We start from the raw sequence: 17,786 nt of genomic DNA, 5'->3' as shown, positions 1-17,786 counted from the left end.
ACTAGTCGCCACCCGAATAACCACCCCTCGCCACGAAAACCTTCAGCTGAAAACATTTTGTTCATTTCAGGTTTTCAACCAAAAATCATTTCTAAATTTCATATTCCATTTTCTCTATACAAAATAGTAATCTTAAATGGAATTATCTTTGAAATGTAATGACTATGTTCAGTTCAAATCTAAGATGAACACAAAATATTATTTAACAAGTGACATTCCACTATACATTAGTATATATATTTCAAAGGTAAGATCAAATATATTCTGTTTATTAATAATGAATGAGGGAGTGAGTGAGAGTTAGGTTTTACGCTGCTTTTAGCAATATTCCAGCAATATCACGGCAGGGGACACCAGAAATGGGCTTCACACATTGTATCCATGTGGGGAATCGAACCCTGGTCTTTGGTGTGACGAGTGAACACTGTAACCACTAGGCTACCCCACCGCCCTAATAATGAATGATTCTGTTCGTGAGCTATTTTTCACAGTAAATGTATTGACGATAAAAACCCATTGGCTAATGCGAATAGGTGATAATCTTGTCCTTCATAAATGCACATGTTCTTTGCAAAACCCCACATGATTAGAAATACCTAATATCGTTGTATCGTGAATGAAAGTGTTATCAACATATGTCATTCAAATAAATAGTCTGCCGTACAATAAGTTACATGATTTAATTGATCCAGCACTAATTCAGTTAACCATGTTAATACCTTGTCAATATTATTATCTACAGAGGCCACTGGGAACCGAGTACAGGGTACAGGGTACATAAACACCCTGTTCTTCAGTGCTATACTATAACCATGATAACATGCACACAACAAATGTTCTATGATGTTTTTACACAATATTTTATCTTGACTGTCAGGCTTGAAACTATTTTGTAATCTGACACATCATCACCTCAAACGAGACATTAATGCCTATGACCAAATGTGTCTCTTTATATCACAATGATCCTAAACAATTCATGCCACTAGCAGTAAGTTTTAATGCTGAAGGACGAATGAGATGCTGATGTTGACCACAATGGTGACAGAAATGACAACTATGAGGGTTATGGTGCTGACATGACAATGACAACATAGGGTAAATCCAGGCTACAAACTGGCTACCAATCGAGGCTGGCAGCCAAGACAGCATCATCTCTCCTATCAAAAAAGTTACAGCAGCAAAGTATTAACCTTCGGTTATGATAATAACATGTGTGATGTTCACTGGTATATCCTCAGGATCAATGATCAGACCTAAATGACCTAGCTTGTACATATCAAGAATAAAAAACATGACCATGGAAATACATAACAATATTTGTCATTTCTAATTTCTTACCTGAAAATGAAATAGATGTAACAATACAATAAGTTCGCCATCATGGTTAGGGCTAGGTAATCATGATCACTACTTTAAATGTCATGTCATAAAATGAACTTAAAATTATCTCTCCATAATTATCTCGGTTGTCCAGTCCACCAGTCATAATTAGTATCTGCCAAGGGCCTCAATCACCAAATACAAACCTTTTGTTTGCTCGAAGCACTTTATATCGTGACATTATATCGGGCCTGAGCACATAGACTTGTGGACAGTTCAACACTAGCATTTTGCATTTGCCATTAAATATTGCCATGATTTTTTCACTGTCTAGAGAGTATTTCCATGAACTTACCTGTAGGTACCTGAATTGCAAACTGTCATAAAAAGATGATCGATTTCTGATGTGACACTTGACACCTCTGTCTTTGCCGAGACTTTGTTGACACCCATTCAGTCCCAAGTGTCACGGTTCTTCGCGAGACAATTCCTTTTCCCCGTGAACGCTAGATGAACACGGCAGGTAAATATTACGGTATAATGAACTAATATGCGATGGATATTTAAATAATATAACTGCGCATGGTTTGTGTTTTACGTTCAACAGGCTTCTTCGTCGGTACATTGGAAAACCGGAAGTAAGGCACATATGGAAAGTAATCAGGAGTTAACACAAAAATAATAATAAACAAATACTTCCATTCGAATTAAAAATAGATAATTGTTACAATAAATATGAATTAAAGTGATACATTACAAAAATGTCCCTACAATTATTTTTCTCAATGAATATGAATTAATCATGCTCTCTTCATTGCGAAACTGTCAAGATGGCGCCACCCACGTGTGCAAGTTGTTTACAAAATGACATTATATGATCAAACCAGCATATAGTAAGACAAGGTAGTGTATCTGCTGTAAGATGCTCCACTATTTCCGACATAAAATAATTTTGAAAGATTTTCGATAGAATGATACCGCTTGACATGCATAAATTGTGTTGTTTCATTATCAATATGATTTGACAGATTCGAGTGCACTTTGCCGGACCCGTGCATTTTTTCGGATAGCGAACCCATGACCTACCTCACAACTAACCCCATGGATGTCTAGGTGCCTAACCCTAAGCGTGGCGAAGTGGTGTTTTGATGGGATAGGTGTACCAAATTCACGCTATCATAAATGGGGTGAGGTGAAATTGGGTTTTATGTCGTACTTGAGAATATTTCGCTCATATGACGGCGTGTGTATGTGTATGTGCGGCTGCTTGTACTAGCCCAGACTGAAGCTGGTTTTATAGTGCTAGCCCACTGAGATACCATGCCGCAGTGAAGCATGAATACCCCACTCAGACACATTATACTGACTCCGAGCCAACCAGTCCTTGTTGTACCAATTAATGCCGAGCGCCAGGCAGGGACCAACAAGTACCATATTTTAACGTCTTTTGGTATGACCAGAGACCATATAATCTATCCCGGTGTCAGGGGTTTTCAACGATGTAAGACAAAAACGTATTTTTTATCTGTAATATCAGTTAAAGTTTGTATTTTACTAACCTTGAGTGATAAAGGATATATTCATCTATTGCACATAAAAATATCAAGTGTTCCCTACAAGAATAGCGTTGATGAAATCGTATCGGAGAAACTGTTGCCGCTCGTAACATCCGGGTATTTTGTATGGGTTTTCGACGATGAGCAATACTTTTTGCTCCGCACTGCGAGGGAGGGTTGTGATCACGTGGCTTCCTATTTATATATTGCCTGTCACCAGCAGACGACTGATCTAACTGAATTTTCGCTTGCTATTTTTTGTTATAAAGGGAACTGATTTTGCATCATAAGTGATATTAACGATCTCGGGTAAATAATATTGATGTTTGTTTGCTTTTTATATAACTTTACTTCCCGATTTCCATTGTCAATAAAACTTCTCACGACAGCGACTGGGCACCCGCCCTACCAGTGAAACTATTTGGTGCACTCCGATCGCACACATACTCCCCCGATATAGCGCATGCAATGCAATTGTCAAAATCACCAGAACGTCGAATTCAGCTCGTGTTGGGATATTATATGGTCTCTGGTATGACGCGGTCGGGGATCAAACCCACGACCTTCCGCTCTCCGAATGGACGCTCTAACCACTACACCACGGAGGCGGTCTTTATCATAAATGAATGCTTAATCGGCAATCTAGAGATTCAGGAGGTTACCTACCCTAACACTAACGGGACAGATTTCCGCCCGTAACCCCGGTTTTTTTATCATTCTATGCCCAGGTTTTATAGTATGAATAGATGTTTTCATAGAAAGCCTACCCTAACCCTAAACCTTAACATAATGCTAAATCTAAACCCCAAGCCCCTTGAAAAATCATAATAAATAGAACACATATCAAGCGGTGTTACGGGCGGTTGTATAGATATGTACTATAGATGTGTACCCCAGGTTCGTTTCTGTGTTCAGAAATGTACCCTAGCCAAATTCAGAATACAGAAACGTACATAAGGATGATTCAATTCTGAATTGTGTTGTTTTGATGATTGGAACTGTCATACTGTTGTATTAGATACATTTGATATACATAAGAAACGAGCATACACACTAACAAATATTTTGCAATGCACACTACTGTTACCGGGGGTGTTCAATAATTACACACAGGTCGGGTTTCAGTTCGAGGATTTATTTGGAGAGTCAAAAGTCAGTTATATTCATGTATATATTCACACATTTAATCAAATGGATGATGTGGTATAATGTAGTTTAATAATATATTTATTAAATACACTTAGGATAAACTACACTGACTATGTATACATATGATATGCATAAAGACTAGTAATTTATAAATACACAAAAGAGTTACAAGTGTACCCTGTGGGTTGTACTGGGGCGCGGACTGACTGCACCAGTTGATTATATCAATGCATCTAAAAACAAATAAATATACAAGTATAAGTACTATTGAAAGACTGGGTAACATACCATGTATGACCCACAAAATACCTAGGAACACTTGAAAACATAGTTCTAGACAAACACATAAATGATAAAAGGTATATGCTCGCTCACTCATTCTCAAAGACAGAAACAGGAAAGTGAAAAGCTGATGTTTAGGCGAATTAAACTGTGTATAGTAGACTTACTGTTTTAGTTAAATTACAGTTTGTGTTATACCTGTATTGATTATGTGCCGATGTGCCAAGATAGAAAGGTTAAAAAAGTAGCAAAACGTCCGCGGCAGGCGCAATTCCCCAAGGGATGAAATCGAAAGATTGATGGTTGGTGCGCATTTTCTCCCAAGGGGAATTGCGTTGGCTGCCTTTCTCTCGCCATGAGAGTGCCCCGCTCAGCTAGGCCCTTTTCAGAGACCCAACTGATATGATCCGGATTCCTTACCCGAAACACCACTACCACCGAAAGTTGCAAGGAATCCACTGAGGCAACGGCGGGATACGAATTGATAATGTATAGCCGCGCAAACTATACATTATAAGCCCACACCACAGGTTTCTGTGTAATGTCCGCTTCCGTCCTTCTCCATTGTCCCTACCAACTGTGTAACACGGTATGGATGGATTTGGCTGGGCAAGCACATTATACACATCTGTTTCCCGTTTGTCGGCCATTAGTGTCAACAACCTTGACGAGTACTCAGTCACCCACGGCTAGGACTGCCCTCTGATCGTAGTATTTCTTCTGTTGCACCACTGGAAGCTATGTCATAAGCTTGTCTGAGTCGCTCTCGAAGTTCCTTGGTGTACTTGTTGATGGACTTAGACTTGCTTGGTTCCATGTCTAACCCAAAGGCAACGTCAACAGGTAGACGAGGGTGTCATTTGTACATCAAAAAGAAGGGAGATAACCCAGTCGATTCATGTTGGGTAGTAGTTGTACAGTGGGGGTTCTGCATCACATGTGGCTTAGAGTCTTATTTATGGGACTTAAGCCTCCAAACCCCCCTTTAAAACGGCGAGGGTGTAGCGCGAGGCATCCTCCGATGTGCCAAGATAGAAAGGTTAAAAAAGTAGCAAAACGTCCCCGGCAGGCGCAATTCCCCAAGGGATGAAATCGAAAGATTGATGGTTGCGCATTTTCTCCCAAGGGGAATTGGGCGGTGGGGTTACCTAATGGTTAAAGCTTTGGCTCGTCACACCGAAGACCCGGGTTCGAATCCCCACATGGGTACAATGTGTGAAGCCCATTTCTGTTGCTGGAATATTGCTAAAAACCAAACTCAGTCAGTCAGTCAGTCCCAAGGGGAATTGCATTGGCAGCCTTTCTCTCGCCATGAGAGTGCCCCGCTCAGCTAGGCCCTTTTCAGAGACCCAACTGATATGATCCGGATTCCTTACCCGAAACACCACTACCACCGAAAGTTGCAAGGAATCCACTGAGGCAACGGCGGGATACGAACTGATAATGTATAGCCGCGCAAACTATACATTATAAGCCCGCACCACTCAACCGATCTACGCTACCGGTGTAATATCTTCGTATTAATGACACAACTCTAGCTCAATACGAGCCAACTTTACTTCAGCCATGTGACGATCAGTACAAAAACTTGGTCCGGCAATCTCAAATTCACAATACATATAAAACTCGAATCTGTAAACGAAACAGGATCCATTACATCCCCTTTTTCCCATAAGCTAAAAATAAAGATAACACTACCTTAAGTGTCACACTGTTAAATGAAATGTCTGTCTCCCCGAGCACAATAAACTTTAACACAAATAAAACCATTATTGCAATTTAGAGTCACTCAGAGAATCGCTGTGGTCTGAAGATTGGTCGCACCACTTGACGAGAATGAAATGGGGTTCCTCGATGGAGCAAGGCTTTTGCGACACATTCATGTCTGGCGGTGTCTGCAGACTGTACAGGAACATTCTCTGAATAGCATTAGCTGCTCCTTGAGTGGTTCCATCAGGACTTTGGATGGTACTGCAGTCGCCAGGAAGATTTTCCTTTGTTGGAATCAGGTCATACTTATTCCTTCGGTACTCTGTGCCACCTTGAGTTCTTACTACCAAAGACCGTGGAGTGCTTGCAGATTTCACAACTTTAGCTGGGATCCAGTCCTTCCCTTGCCTCAATCTCACACTGTCATTCACCTGTATTGGTGGTCTTGGATGAGCTCTCTGATCATAGTAGACTTTCTGGGTCTCTCGTGACTGTGAGATTGTTTGTTTTACTACATCACAGTCAACAACTTCAGGTCTGAGCATTTCATATTGCACCGTAAGTCACTTCTCAACCTGCGTCCCATCAGCAGTTGTGCTGGTGAGGCGAGTCCATTTATAGGCTGATTCCTATAAGCTAACATTGCCAGATATGGATCTGCATGACTCTGCCTAGACTTTCGTGAACAGCTGCTTGAGAGTTTGGACTGTCTTTTCGCAAGACCATTGGCCTGGGGATACAGTGGTGACGACGTTATGTGTTCAAACTTCCACTTGTCACTAAAGGTCTTAAACTCAGCGCAGGCATACTGTGGCCCATTATCAGAGACAACACGATAGGCACGCCATGTCGTCCAAAGATGGACTTGATATGTGTGATAACTGTAGAAGCCTTTGTGTTGGTTAACAGGGCTACTTCAAAATACCTGCTGTAGTAGTCTACTACTACTAAATACTCTCTTCCATCCATATAAAATAAATCTGTGGCTACTACTTGCCACGGAAGAGTAGGTACTTCACTGGAGATCATGGGTTCCTCACAAGGACTTTTCCTGTGCTCTTGACATACTGCACACTGCTCTACTGTTCTCTCAATATCTTTGTTCATACACGGCCAAAAGAGAATCTCTCTAGCTCTTTCTTTTGACTTGGTCATGCCTTGATGACCACTATGAATGCATTGAAGCATTTCAACTCTGAGTTTCGAGGGAATGACTACTTTACTTCCCTTGTACACAATTCCATCAACACAGGAGAGTTCTTCTCGAAATGTCCAAAAGTCCTTGACTTGAGCGGAACAGTCTACATGTGTAGCTGCCCAACCATTTAGCACTGCACTAATCACTGCCTGCAGCTGTTCATCTTCAGCTGTAGCAGATTTTATCTCAGACATCTTCCTATCTGAAATAGGTAAGCCTGTTGTCACCATATGAACATATGCTTAACTTCCTCATCAAAAGAGTTCAAGTCTGTCAGCTTATCTTCTATAAAGTGTCTGGACAGCACATCAGCCACAGGAATATCTTTTCCTGGAATGTACGTGACAACCACATCATACCTTTGCAGTCTGATTCTCATCCTCTGGAGACGAGTGGTACAGCATGGAGTGGCTTCATGAAAATGCTCTCCAATGGTTTGTGATCTGACATGACAACAAATCTTCTACCCATCAAATAATGATGAAATTTCTCACAGCCAAATACTATAGCCATCATCTCTTTCTCTATCTGTGCATAATTGCGTGCTGGCACGACGCCATAGACTTGGATGCAAATGCTACAGGGTGTCCTTCCTGTAACAGAACAGCCCCAACACCATTCTGGGATGCATCCACTTGCAAAACAACCTCTTTCTGGGAATCAAAATATCGAGAACAGGACCTGGTGAACTCGTGATGAGATCCTTGATCTCTTGGAACGCTTTGTTCATGGTTTGGAGTCCAATTCCACTGACTGTCTTGCTTAATCAGATCACGCAGGATGCGAAGTTCTCTCAGAAAGACAAGGGGAATACTGTGCAAGATAAGTGAACATTCCCAGATACCCTTCAAGCTCCTTCTTGCTTGTTGGAGTTGTCACAGCAGCACTGCTTCAACTTTATCCGGTCTGGTTTCATGCCATCAGAGCTGAGTATTTCACCAAAGAATTTCACTTCCTGCTAACACAGTTGAGTCTTGTCTGCATTTAACTTGATACCACTTTCTTTTGCAGTCTCAAGAGTATCCATGAGGTTCTTGTTATGTTCCTCAATGGTTCTGCCACTGATGAGAATATCATCTACTATTGGGTGAGTATAGTTCAGTTTTTCAAGATTTTGTCCATTCGCTTTGGAACACTTCACTGGCGCTTTTAATTCCAAATGGAAGACGAAGAACCTATATCTACTACATGGAGTGTTGAACGTGGTCAACATGGAGGAGTCGTGGGTCAAGTTGTACTTGCCAGTATGACGATTTCAAGATCTAGGACTGTGAAATACTTGTGGTCAGCAACCTTTGAGGTCACATCTTGTATCGTGGGCATTCTGTAGTGCTCACGCTTGTATCGCCTTTATTTAGGTCAGCTGGGTCAAGGCACAACCTAATTTCACCACCCGGCTTTAGGGACGACTACCATAGAATTTACCCACTCAGTGGGCTTTTCCACTTTCATGATCACTCCCAAGTCCTCCATTCGCTTAAGTTCCACTTGAACTTTCTCATGTAGGGCAATCGGAACTTTTTCGTGGAGCATGTATTACTGGTTTCACTTCAGGGTCAAGCTGAATACTGTACTTGTCTTCAAGACATCCTAAGCCTTGGAAGACATCTGGAAACATCCTGAGTATTTTCTCAGAACTACTTGTATCGGTAACCAGGCTTCAATGTTCAACAGGACTTTTATCAGGTTTAAGTCCTCACAAGCTCAAGTCCCAACACTGAGGGTGCCTCTTCTTGCACTATATAGAACTTTAGGCATACAGACACATTTCTGTAACTACACTCCAGGTAAGTCATACCTGCAATTTTCAAGCACTTCTGTCCATAGCCGTAAAGCCGCAGGTCCGGTTTCTCAAGAGGACCTGCAAACTTACAGACTTTTAGAAAGTCTCTCTCTGACATAGCATTAACTTGTGCTCCTGTATCTATCTTCATAGGTACTATGAACTTCTTGTTCACTTGGATATCTGCATATTGTTCTGAATAGTCTTTCCACTTTCACACTTTCTATCCCTCTATTGTCCCAATAAAGAGTTCATCAGTCTCTAAGCTGTGGACTTTTGGGTTGCTTTGACTTTGTTTCCATCTTCCTGACCTTCTTGTGTTCTGTGTTCTAGGTGTGTTCCTCGCTACTGTTTTGGACCTACAAACTGATGCATAATGTCCAAATTTGTGACACTTCAAACACTCAGCACTTCTTGCAGGACACATGTCATTCTTTGAATGTGAATTTTCCACATCTTTCACACATATCACTACTTGTTTTCACCCTAGCCTGTGCGCTTGCTGATCGCTTCTGACTACTGTCCTTTAACTTCCTCTGATGAGTATAAGCACCACTTCTCTTCTGAATGCTACAAACTGCCTCTGACTGAATTTCTTTCATCTGTTTTTACTCACTTCAAAACTTCTCGCTATTTCAAGGGCCTTATCTACTGTCAAATCTGCTTCTTGTAACAGTCTTTCTTGAACTTGTTTGTTACTGTTCCACAAACTATTCTATCACGAACCATGTCATCAGCAATCGCACCAAAGGCACAATCTTTCGCGAGGGTTTTGATTTCTGTCACATATGAATCCACTGTCTCATTTTGGCCCTGAACACGTGTATTAAAGCCGTAAAGCGCATGATTGTCACATTCGTCTTAGGAATGCAGTAGTTTTCAAATTTTGTGTACAGAGGTTGCAATTTTTCCTTTTCTTCATTTGTCAATGTCCAAGTATTAAATACATCTCTGCCCTCCTGACCAATGTACAACAGAAAATAGCTACACTTTTCCTTCTCATCTTTCACAATGAGTGGTCCACTGAACAGCAATTCTATCGTCTGTTTCCACTTTTTCCAACTTTCTGCTACATTAGCAGCATCAAAATTCATGGGCGGAATGTCAATTCGACCTGCCATGACTTCTGACACCATGTAATATCTTCGTATTAATGACACAACTCTAGCTCAATACGAGCCAACTTTACTTCAGCCATGTGACGATCAGTACAAAAACTTGGTCCGGCAATCTCAAATTCACAATACATATAAAACTTCGAGACTTGACAGCATAATTTCGGTTTAACGGCTCTATCCTGAGATTGCATCATGCTCTTAAACCGGGCTCTGTCTATAGTAGCGCAAAGGATGTCTGAAACCCATCATATCACTTCAGCTTCAATGCTTCGTGCACGTTTGGTGGCTTTTTCACCTCGAATCCATGTCTCATGAAATACAAACACGATGCCTGTAGGTAGTTTGAAGAACGCTGAATACGATACATTAGTCGACGAACGCTGAAATTTTTTTGCAGAGGCCACAATCCATTATTTATCTTGAGCTGGGTTCCATCAATACTAGCTACAGTAGCGCAGGACCAGTCTCGCTCGCCTCGTGCACGTTTGGTGGCTTTACACCTCAAATAAAGGTGTAATAAAATACAATCACGATGCTCTTAGGTAGTCTAGATTACGCTTATCACGATGCATGCTTCGATGGACGCTGAAAACATGTTTAGAAGCCACAATCGGCTAATTTAGAATCGGGTTACATAAGCTCACAAAGCGTATGAGCTATATATAGCTTGAATGCACCATCCCTGACAGAGTGAAATTGCCGGTCCGAAGGGTACATGCCGGACTTCAGACCTAGAGTTTTAGCATTCGAATCCCAGAACATTTTTTATTTTTTTTATTTTTTTTATTTTTATTACTAGTATTTCGGCTAGGTCATAATGATATCTACAAAGCAGTTTAAGGTGAATCTTTTATGGTATCTTTGTTCTGGGTCAGGAAGGTTTGAATGATTTGTTGTCGACCCTTTTCTATGAGCTTTTTTTTCTCGTCTTATTCGCCAATGCCAGCGGTTTTCCTAGTCGAACCGCTTCCTTCATGCGGTGGTATTTCGCGATTTCTGACATCACCAAACGAAACACTTCCTCGGAAATTTTGCTATTGGTGATCGCGTACTTCAATCCGACTCGATCCCTTCGACCCTCGATACCTCGCTACAAAAAATACAAGAATCACTGGAACGATGGACACACAAGGGCTCCGGGTGGGTGGTGGGAAGTGTCAACACCATCTATTTGGACATAGCGAACTACGTACTGTTCAAAGGCAGATCGTACCTAGACTTGCCACCTTACTACAGAAATAAAAAAGCCATTAATAACATTAAAAATAAAGACGATGCTTGTGCAGTATATTCGGTGAGAGCTGGCTTATTTCCAGTAGCTATTATTAAGAACAGACCTTCGAGCTACCCCGAAGACGACGGGCTTAACTGGGATGGCTTAGTTAAACCCACAGCCATTTCCTACTGGACCCGATTTGAAAAACTAAACCATTTAGCCATCAACGTCTTCGGTCACGAAGGCAATACAACCATCATACACCGAATCAGCTCCATGCCCGATGATGTGCGCAGAATCAATTTATTTATGACCGAAAAAGAGGGTAAGTATCACTATACACATATTGAAAGTCTGAGCAGACTGTTGTACGATCAATCGACGCAGAGAGAAAAGAAACACTTTTGCGAACGATGTCTGCACGGCTTCACGTGAGCCAACCTGCTGGAAGCGGACCGGGTGGATTGCCGAGGCGTGGGAGAGACGGCGATCCGAATCGACATGCCTCGAGAACATGAAAACATCTTAAAATTCATCAACCACAAACATCAAATGTCCGTTCCTTGCGTCATTTATGCCGACTTCCGAAGCGCTCATCAAACAGGTCGACCACATCACGCCATCCCTGGAAAAAAGTTTTACGTACAAAACGCAAGAACACCAAGCCTACGGGTTCGGGTACGTGGTCATTTGATGCGAGGGGCGGTGGGGTAGCCTAGTGGTTAAAGCGTTGGCTCGTCACGCCGAGGATCCGGGTTCGATTCCCCACATGGGCACAATGTGTTAAGCCCATTTCTGGTGTCCCCCGCCGTGATATTGCTGGAATATTGCTAAAAGCGGCGTAAAACTAAACTCAGTCAGTCATTTGATGCGACGGTGAAATGGAGACTCCCGTGATCTACAGAGGTCCTGACGCGGCCGAAACGTTTCTCACGTCCTTACAACATGAAGAGAAAAACATCAGGGAAGCGTTGTCGGATCCTGCTCCCAAAAATATGACGCCGGAGGATGAACTCGCTCACAAGCGTGCTAAGTGTTGCCACGTGTGCGACCAACACCTGAACAGGGATGTCGTAGAGATCATTGCCACATCACCGGCCGGTACAGAGGTGCCGCTCACAATGTGTGCAACTTAAAAATCGATCCCCACAAAATCACCATCCCCGTGGTCTTCCATAATTTGAGAGGGTACGATGCTCACTTGATCATGCAGGTCATCTGGAACATCGATGGCGATATCAAGTGCATCCCCAACAACATGGAGAAATACATTTCGTTCTCACTCAATGGTCTGAGATTTATCGATAGCGCTCAGTTCCTCCTGTCATCACTCGATAGTTTGGTCAAGGCCAACGATACCTTCGCCATCACCCATCGATACACTGATGAGGCGACTCGACCTCTGCTGCTCAAAAAGGGCGTGTACCCGTACGAGTACATGGATGATTGGCCCAAGTTCGACGAGACCCAACTACCTCCCATTGACTGATTTTACAGCAACTTGACCGAATCCCATATCTCCCAGGACGATTACGACCACGCTCAGAACGTGTGGAACAAACTGGGTTGCAAGAATCTGGGTGACTACCACGACCTGTACTTGAAAACGGACGTTCAGAACGACGTGTTTGAAACAGTATCAACTCAACCTTGCCTGGTACTACACCAGCCCCGGTCTCTCTTGGGATGCACTCTTGAAGAAAACCAGAGTCAAACTGGAATTGCTCACGGATTACGACATGCATCTGTTCATCGAGAAAGGCATGCGCGGTGGGATTTGCATGGTCTCCAAATGGTACGCGAAAGCCAACAACCCATACGTGGAGGGCTACGACTCGAGCAAGCCCACCAATCACCTCCTGTATCTCGACGCCAACAACCTGTACGGCTGGGCCATGAGCCAGTCTCTGCCTACGGGCGTGTTCGAGTGGTTGGACGATGAGATCGATATTACGAGCATCGCAACCTCTACAAACTGATGAACAATTCGGTGTTCGGCAAAACCATGGAAAACTTGAGAAAACGGGTGACGGTCAAACTCGTGCAATCTCACGAGGAAGCAAAACTCAGGAAACTGATCACCAGTCCGGCATTCAACCGGAGCAAGCTATTCGATAAGGACTTGGCGGCGTTGCACACGAACAAAAGCCACATCAAGCTCAACCGACCCGTCTACGTGGGGATGAGCATTCTCGACCTCTCCAAACATCTCATGTACGATTTCTACTACAACCAACTCAAGAAGCAATACGGCGATCAATGCGAGCTGCAGTACACGGACACCAATTCCGACCGACCCGTCTACGTGGGGATGAGCATTCTCGACCTCTCTAAACATCTCATGTACGATTTCTACTACAACCAACTCAAGAAGCAATACGGTGATCAATGCGAGCTGCAGTACACGGACACCAATTCCTTGTTGTGGAATATACGCACCGAGGACGTGTACGGGGACATGGCGAAACACAGCCTCTTGTTCGATACCAGCGATTACCCCCCAGACCACGCCCTACACTGCACGACCAATAAAATGGTCCTCGGCAAGATGAAGGACGAATGCGCGGGAACACCCATCGCCGAATATGTCAGTTTGAGACCCAAGATGTATTCCATCCTGAAAGCCGACAAAGGCGAGATCCGAAAGGCGAAAGGGGTCAAGAAATACATGGTGAAACAACTCATCAAACACACCCTCTTCAAACAGGCTCTCTTCGATAAACGCACGTTCAAACACCCCATGAACACGTTGAGAAGCGACAAACACACCATCTACAGCATCACTCTCAACAAGACGTCGCTGTCGCCCATGGATACCAAACGGTGGATTGCGAACGACGGTATCCACACTTATGGTTATGGATACCAACAGTAGACCTCAACACGTTGGGAGTTTCCGAGACCCCCAATAAAGGAAACTCCACTCGGTGTGTCGAAGTCTAGACAGACTATTTAATGGATAATAGCGTGTATACATCATGGAGAAGGTTTACTACAGTCCCCGGGGTTACTGGAAAGGTGAAGGCGCCATCCCGAAGCTATCCAAAGCTGCTCGCCTCCGAGGATACTGCCAAAGCTTGGCTTAAAAAACAAGCCATCTGGCAAGTGTACCTGCCGGCTCCCCAATACATCCCTAGAAGAAAAGTTGACATTTCCGTACCCAATCATACCCATCAAGACAACGTCCTGTTTTCCCGCACGACAGGGTGAAAAAACCCCGTACAAGTACGCCCTGACCGTCGTGGACATTGCCAGTCGTTACAAGGAAGCCGAGCCATTAATGACCAAAGATTCGAATCAAGTCGCTAAGGCCTTAGAACGTATCTACAAACGCAGTCGCTTGACTTGGCCAACCAAATTACAAGTCGATCCCGGACGTGAGTTCATGGGAGCCGTGTCGCAGCTGTTATCGAAGCATAAAGTCCAAGTGAGACGGAAGCCAAGCCATCGTCGAAAGATTCAACAGGACTTTAGCCGAGCGTTTGTTCGGACATCAGTATGCCCGAGAGATGGTCAACCCAGAAAAACGATCGACGGAATGGGTGGTACGCTTACCGCGAGTGGTGTCGGCGATCGACAATGAAGTCACTCGACTCCTCGATAAAAGACACGTCGAAGCCATTCGAATGAAATCCGTGATGACCAAATCGGCTGTGCCATCGCGTCACGGCCAAGAGAAAAAACTACTGGACCGGGTCGTTGTGAGGTATCTGTACCAGCCTGGTGAACTCGAAGGAGGGGACAAACGTCGCGCCACAGACCCTGTATGGTCCATGAAAACGTACCACATCAAAGAAGTTGAACCGAATTTGTACTACTTGCAAGACGGGCCGGGTAGGGGATTCGTCCGAGAGGAATTACAAATCGTCCCTCATGACACGGTATTGCCTCCTTATTAAAGATTCGTCTTATGTTTCTCATACATGTGGAGATTGATCGAGAAACAGTTGTTCAGACGCATCGGGGTGGACGTCCATGGCCTTGATATTTACGCCGCCATGCGTCGAGTCATAAGTCGAGGGAATTTCACCAGCCTGTACGATAGTTTAGGTCTCATGGGCACAGAACGGTTACAATGCCTCATTGATACGTTAATCGATTGTATCTTCGAGACACGAGAATGCGATGTCTCGTACTCCTTAATCCACTTTGAGGAATTCATGGCAGACCCACTCCATAAAGTCGTCGCCGAATATTACGGATACATTTAAATCCCAATCCAAACTTCGTTCCTAAGCTCGGTCTAGGCTGGAGGCACATCGGAGGATGGCTTGCGCTACACCCTCGCCGTTTTTAAGGGGGGCTGGGAAGCTTAAGTCCCATAAATAAGCCTCTAAGCCGCATGTGATGCAGAACCCCCATTGTACTACTACTTGGGTACAATTATAGGCATGGACCAATGGTGCGACATGAGCTTTCAAATTCCTCTTATCATCGGGTCCAAGTGTGCCAAGCATGTTGCATAAAGTACTGTTGAATTGTTCGCAAATGCCATTTCCCATTGGATGGTAAGGGGTAGTCTGTGACTTGTCTATCTTGAGCAAGTTGCATAATTCCTGCATAAGGTTTCCTGTGAAATTACTTACCTGGTCAGAGTGGATACGCTTGGGGATTCCATAGTGGACAACAAAGTTGTTGAAAAGACCTCTGCTGTTGTTCTTGCAGTCATGTTCTTTGTTAGATATGCCTGAGCATATCGGGTAAAATGATCTGTCACAAGAACGTGTTGCTGACCTCCCTTTGATAGTTCCAGGGTCCGGAAATCCATGCATACGAGCTCCAAAGGCTGTGATGTTTCAATGCTGACCAATGGTGATCTCCCTGCAGTTGGAGTCATTCTTTGTAGACAAGAAACACAGGATTGTACATGTGCTTCAACATCACGGGTCATTCCAGGTCAATAAAATCTTTCACGGATCAGTGATAGAGTCCTATCCCGTCCTGGATGTCCGACATTGTCATGGAGTGATCGTAATGCTGCTCTGCGACACTGAATTGGAAGAACCAGCTCATCCTGTTCCTCTCCATCCTTCATGGTGACCCGATACAATACTCCTCTCTTCAGTCCAAGCTGACTGTAGATCTTGATGAGTGCTGTAATACTGTCATCATCACTATACTGTATTCTGTCGCGTCTCTTCTTGTCCCTTAAGTGTCCAATGATAGTCCAATGTGGCTGCACATTGATCATCGCTGATCATGGGATCGTCATCCACAAGAGTAACCGAGAGACAAAGACTCTCAATGTAGTTGGATGAAGTAAGCGCATGGCAGATCACTTTAACAGTCAACTTGCACTTAGTCCGGTTCTGAACGATCACACAGTCGGTAGTCTGGAGAGAGTATCAGCATCAACGTTACTCCCTCCAGACTACCGACTCTGTGTGAATAGTGTGTCTATTCAACTGTTGGAAGTCAATGCACATCCTCAGCTTGCCGTCCTTCTTGCGAGCTAATACCACATTAGATGCCCAATTCGAATTACTCCAGCTGATAACAGTTGATGCAAGTGAGTCTGAACATAGAAGGGGGTATCCGTCGATGTCTTTGCTTGAATGGCCGCTCATCATCTAGTTCGATATGATGGCAAACAAGGGAAGTATGTCCAAGGTCCTCATCATTCTTTGAAAACACATCTTTAAACCTGGTTATTAAATCAAGTCCCAAACCAATTTCATTGGATGAGAGTCCTTCTCGCTCCATCTCAATATTCTTCAATACAGAAGCAGAGTCCATAGCTCCTCTGGCAACTTTTTCCTCTACTTGATGCAGTGCTGTTAGATGGTATCAAGATGTTCTTGTCCTCCGCACTCTTAATAAGACCTAATCTTCAATCATTGCATTATAATTCACGTTCCTGTAAGCTCATGGTTCTGTAAGTAAGATACCAAGGGGTTTGTAAGGCTGCCTGTTGTAAGTACTTCACTCCATGGATTTGCTTACAGTTGTCCTTTAGTCAGTTCAGTATGTTTGTTCCTAACAGTACTGGTACTTGTGCACTATATCTGGTAACAGGTACAATTAGGAAAAGGCATGGTACTGGTTCTGCATCAACAGTTCCACTGCCAATGGACCTAACTCCAACTTCAATAAAGCCTTTGTTGGGTAGGTTTTTTCCTCCAGCACATTCAATGTCCATCATTCTACTGAGGAACTCCAAGGGAATGTGTTGCAAATACTCATCATAAAAGCATTCTGAAATTATAGAGACGGTAGCCCCAGTGTCCAACAAGGCACGGGTCTGGACATTGTCAGCTGTAATGTTTGCTTCACTGGCCTGTCCAACAAGTCCCCCTGGTAGCGTGTCCATGGGGTGCTTCGATGAGCCTAAGGGTGACCCCTTCTCATAGGCCCTCGCTAGTTTAAAGGTCGACGAAGGTGGTCAAGCCTTGCTCTACATTTAACTGCTATGTGTCCAGGGTATCCACATCTAAAGCATACCAGTTCTTGG

The 17,786-nt window shown here is 43.6% G+C and overlaps 2 protein-coding genes across 2 annotated transcripts in view; one reads left to right on the top strand and one right to left on the bottom strand.

Annotated features, from left to right (window-relative positions):
* The window catches only part of LOC124255260 (pleckstrin homology domain-containing family H member 1-like), a 211,795-nt gene extending 209,842 nt beyond the window's left edge, over positions 1-1,953 (bottom strand). Inside the window, 1 exon segment of the mRNA XM_046689120.1 lies at positions 1,679-1,953. The gene's annotated coding sequence lies outside the window, so the exon portion shown is untranslated.
* A 200-nt stretch (positions 1,954-2,153) lies between these two features.
* LOC124255344 (thyroid adenoma-associated protein homolog) overlaps positions 2,154-17,786 on the top strand; it is a 57,689-nt gene continuing 42,056 nt past the window's right edge. The window contains 2 exon segments of the mRNA XM_046689240.1: positions 2,154-2,226; positions 2,352-2,510. Of these exon segments, the coding sequence (XP_046545196.1) occupies positions 2,429-2,510 (82 nt within the window). The 5' untranslated portion in view covers positions 2,154-2,226; positions 2,352-2,428.

The sequence above is a fragment of the Haliotis rubra genome, unplaced genomic scaffold (assembly GCF_003918875.1).
Source record: "Haliotis rubra isolate DU_JTF1 unplaced genomic scaffold, ASM391887v1 Scf6, whole genome shotgun sequence".
Classification (NCBI taxonomy): Eukaryota; Metazoa; Mollusca; class Gastropoda; order Lepetellida; family Haliotidae; genus Haliotis; species Haliotis rubra.
This window is presented reverse-complemented; position numbering and strand designations above follow the sequence as displayed.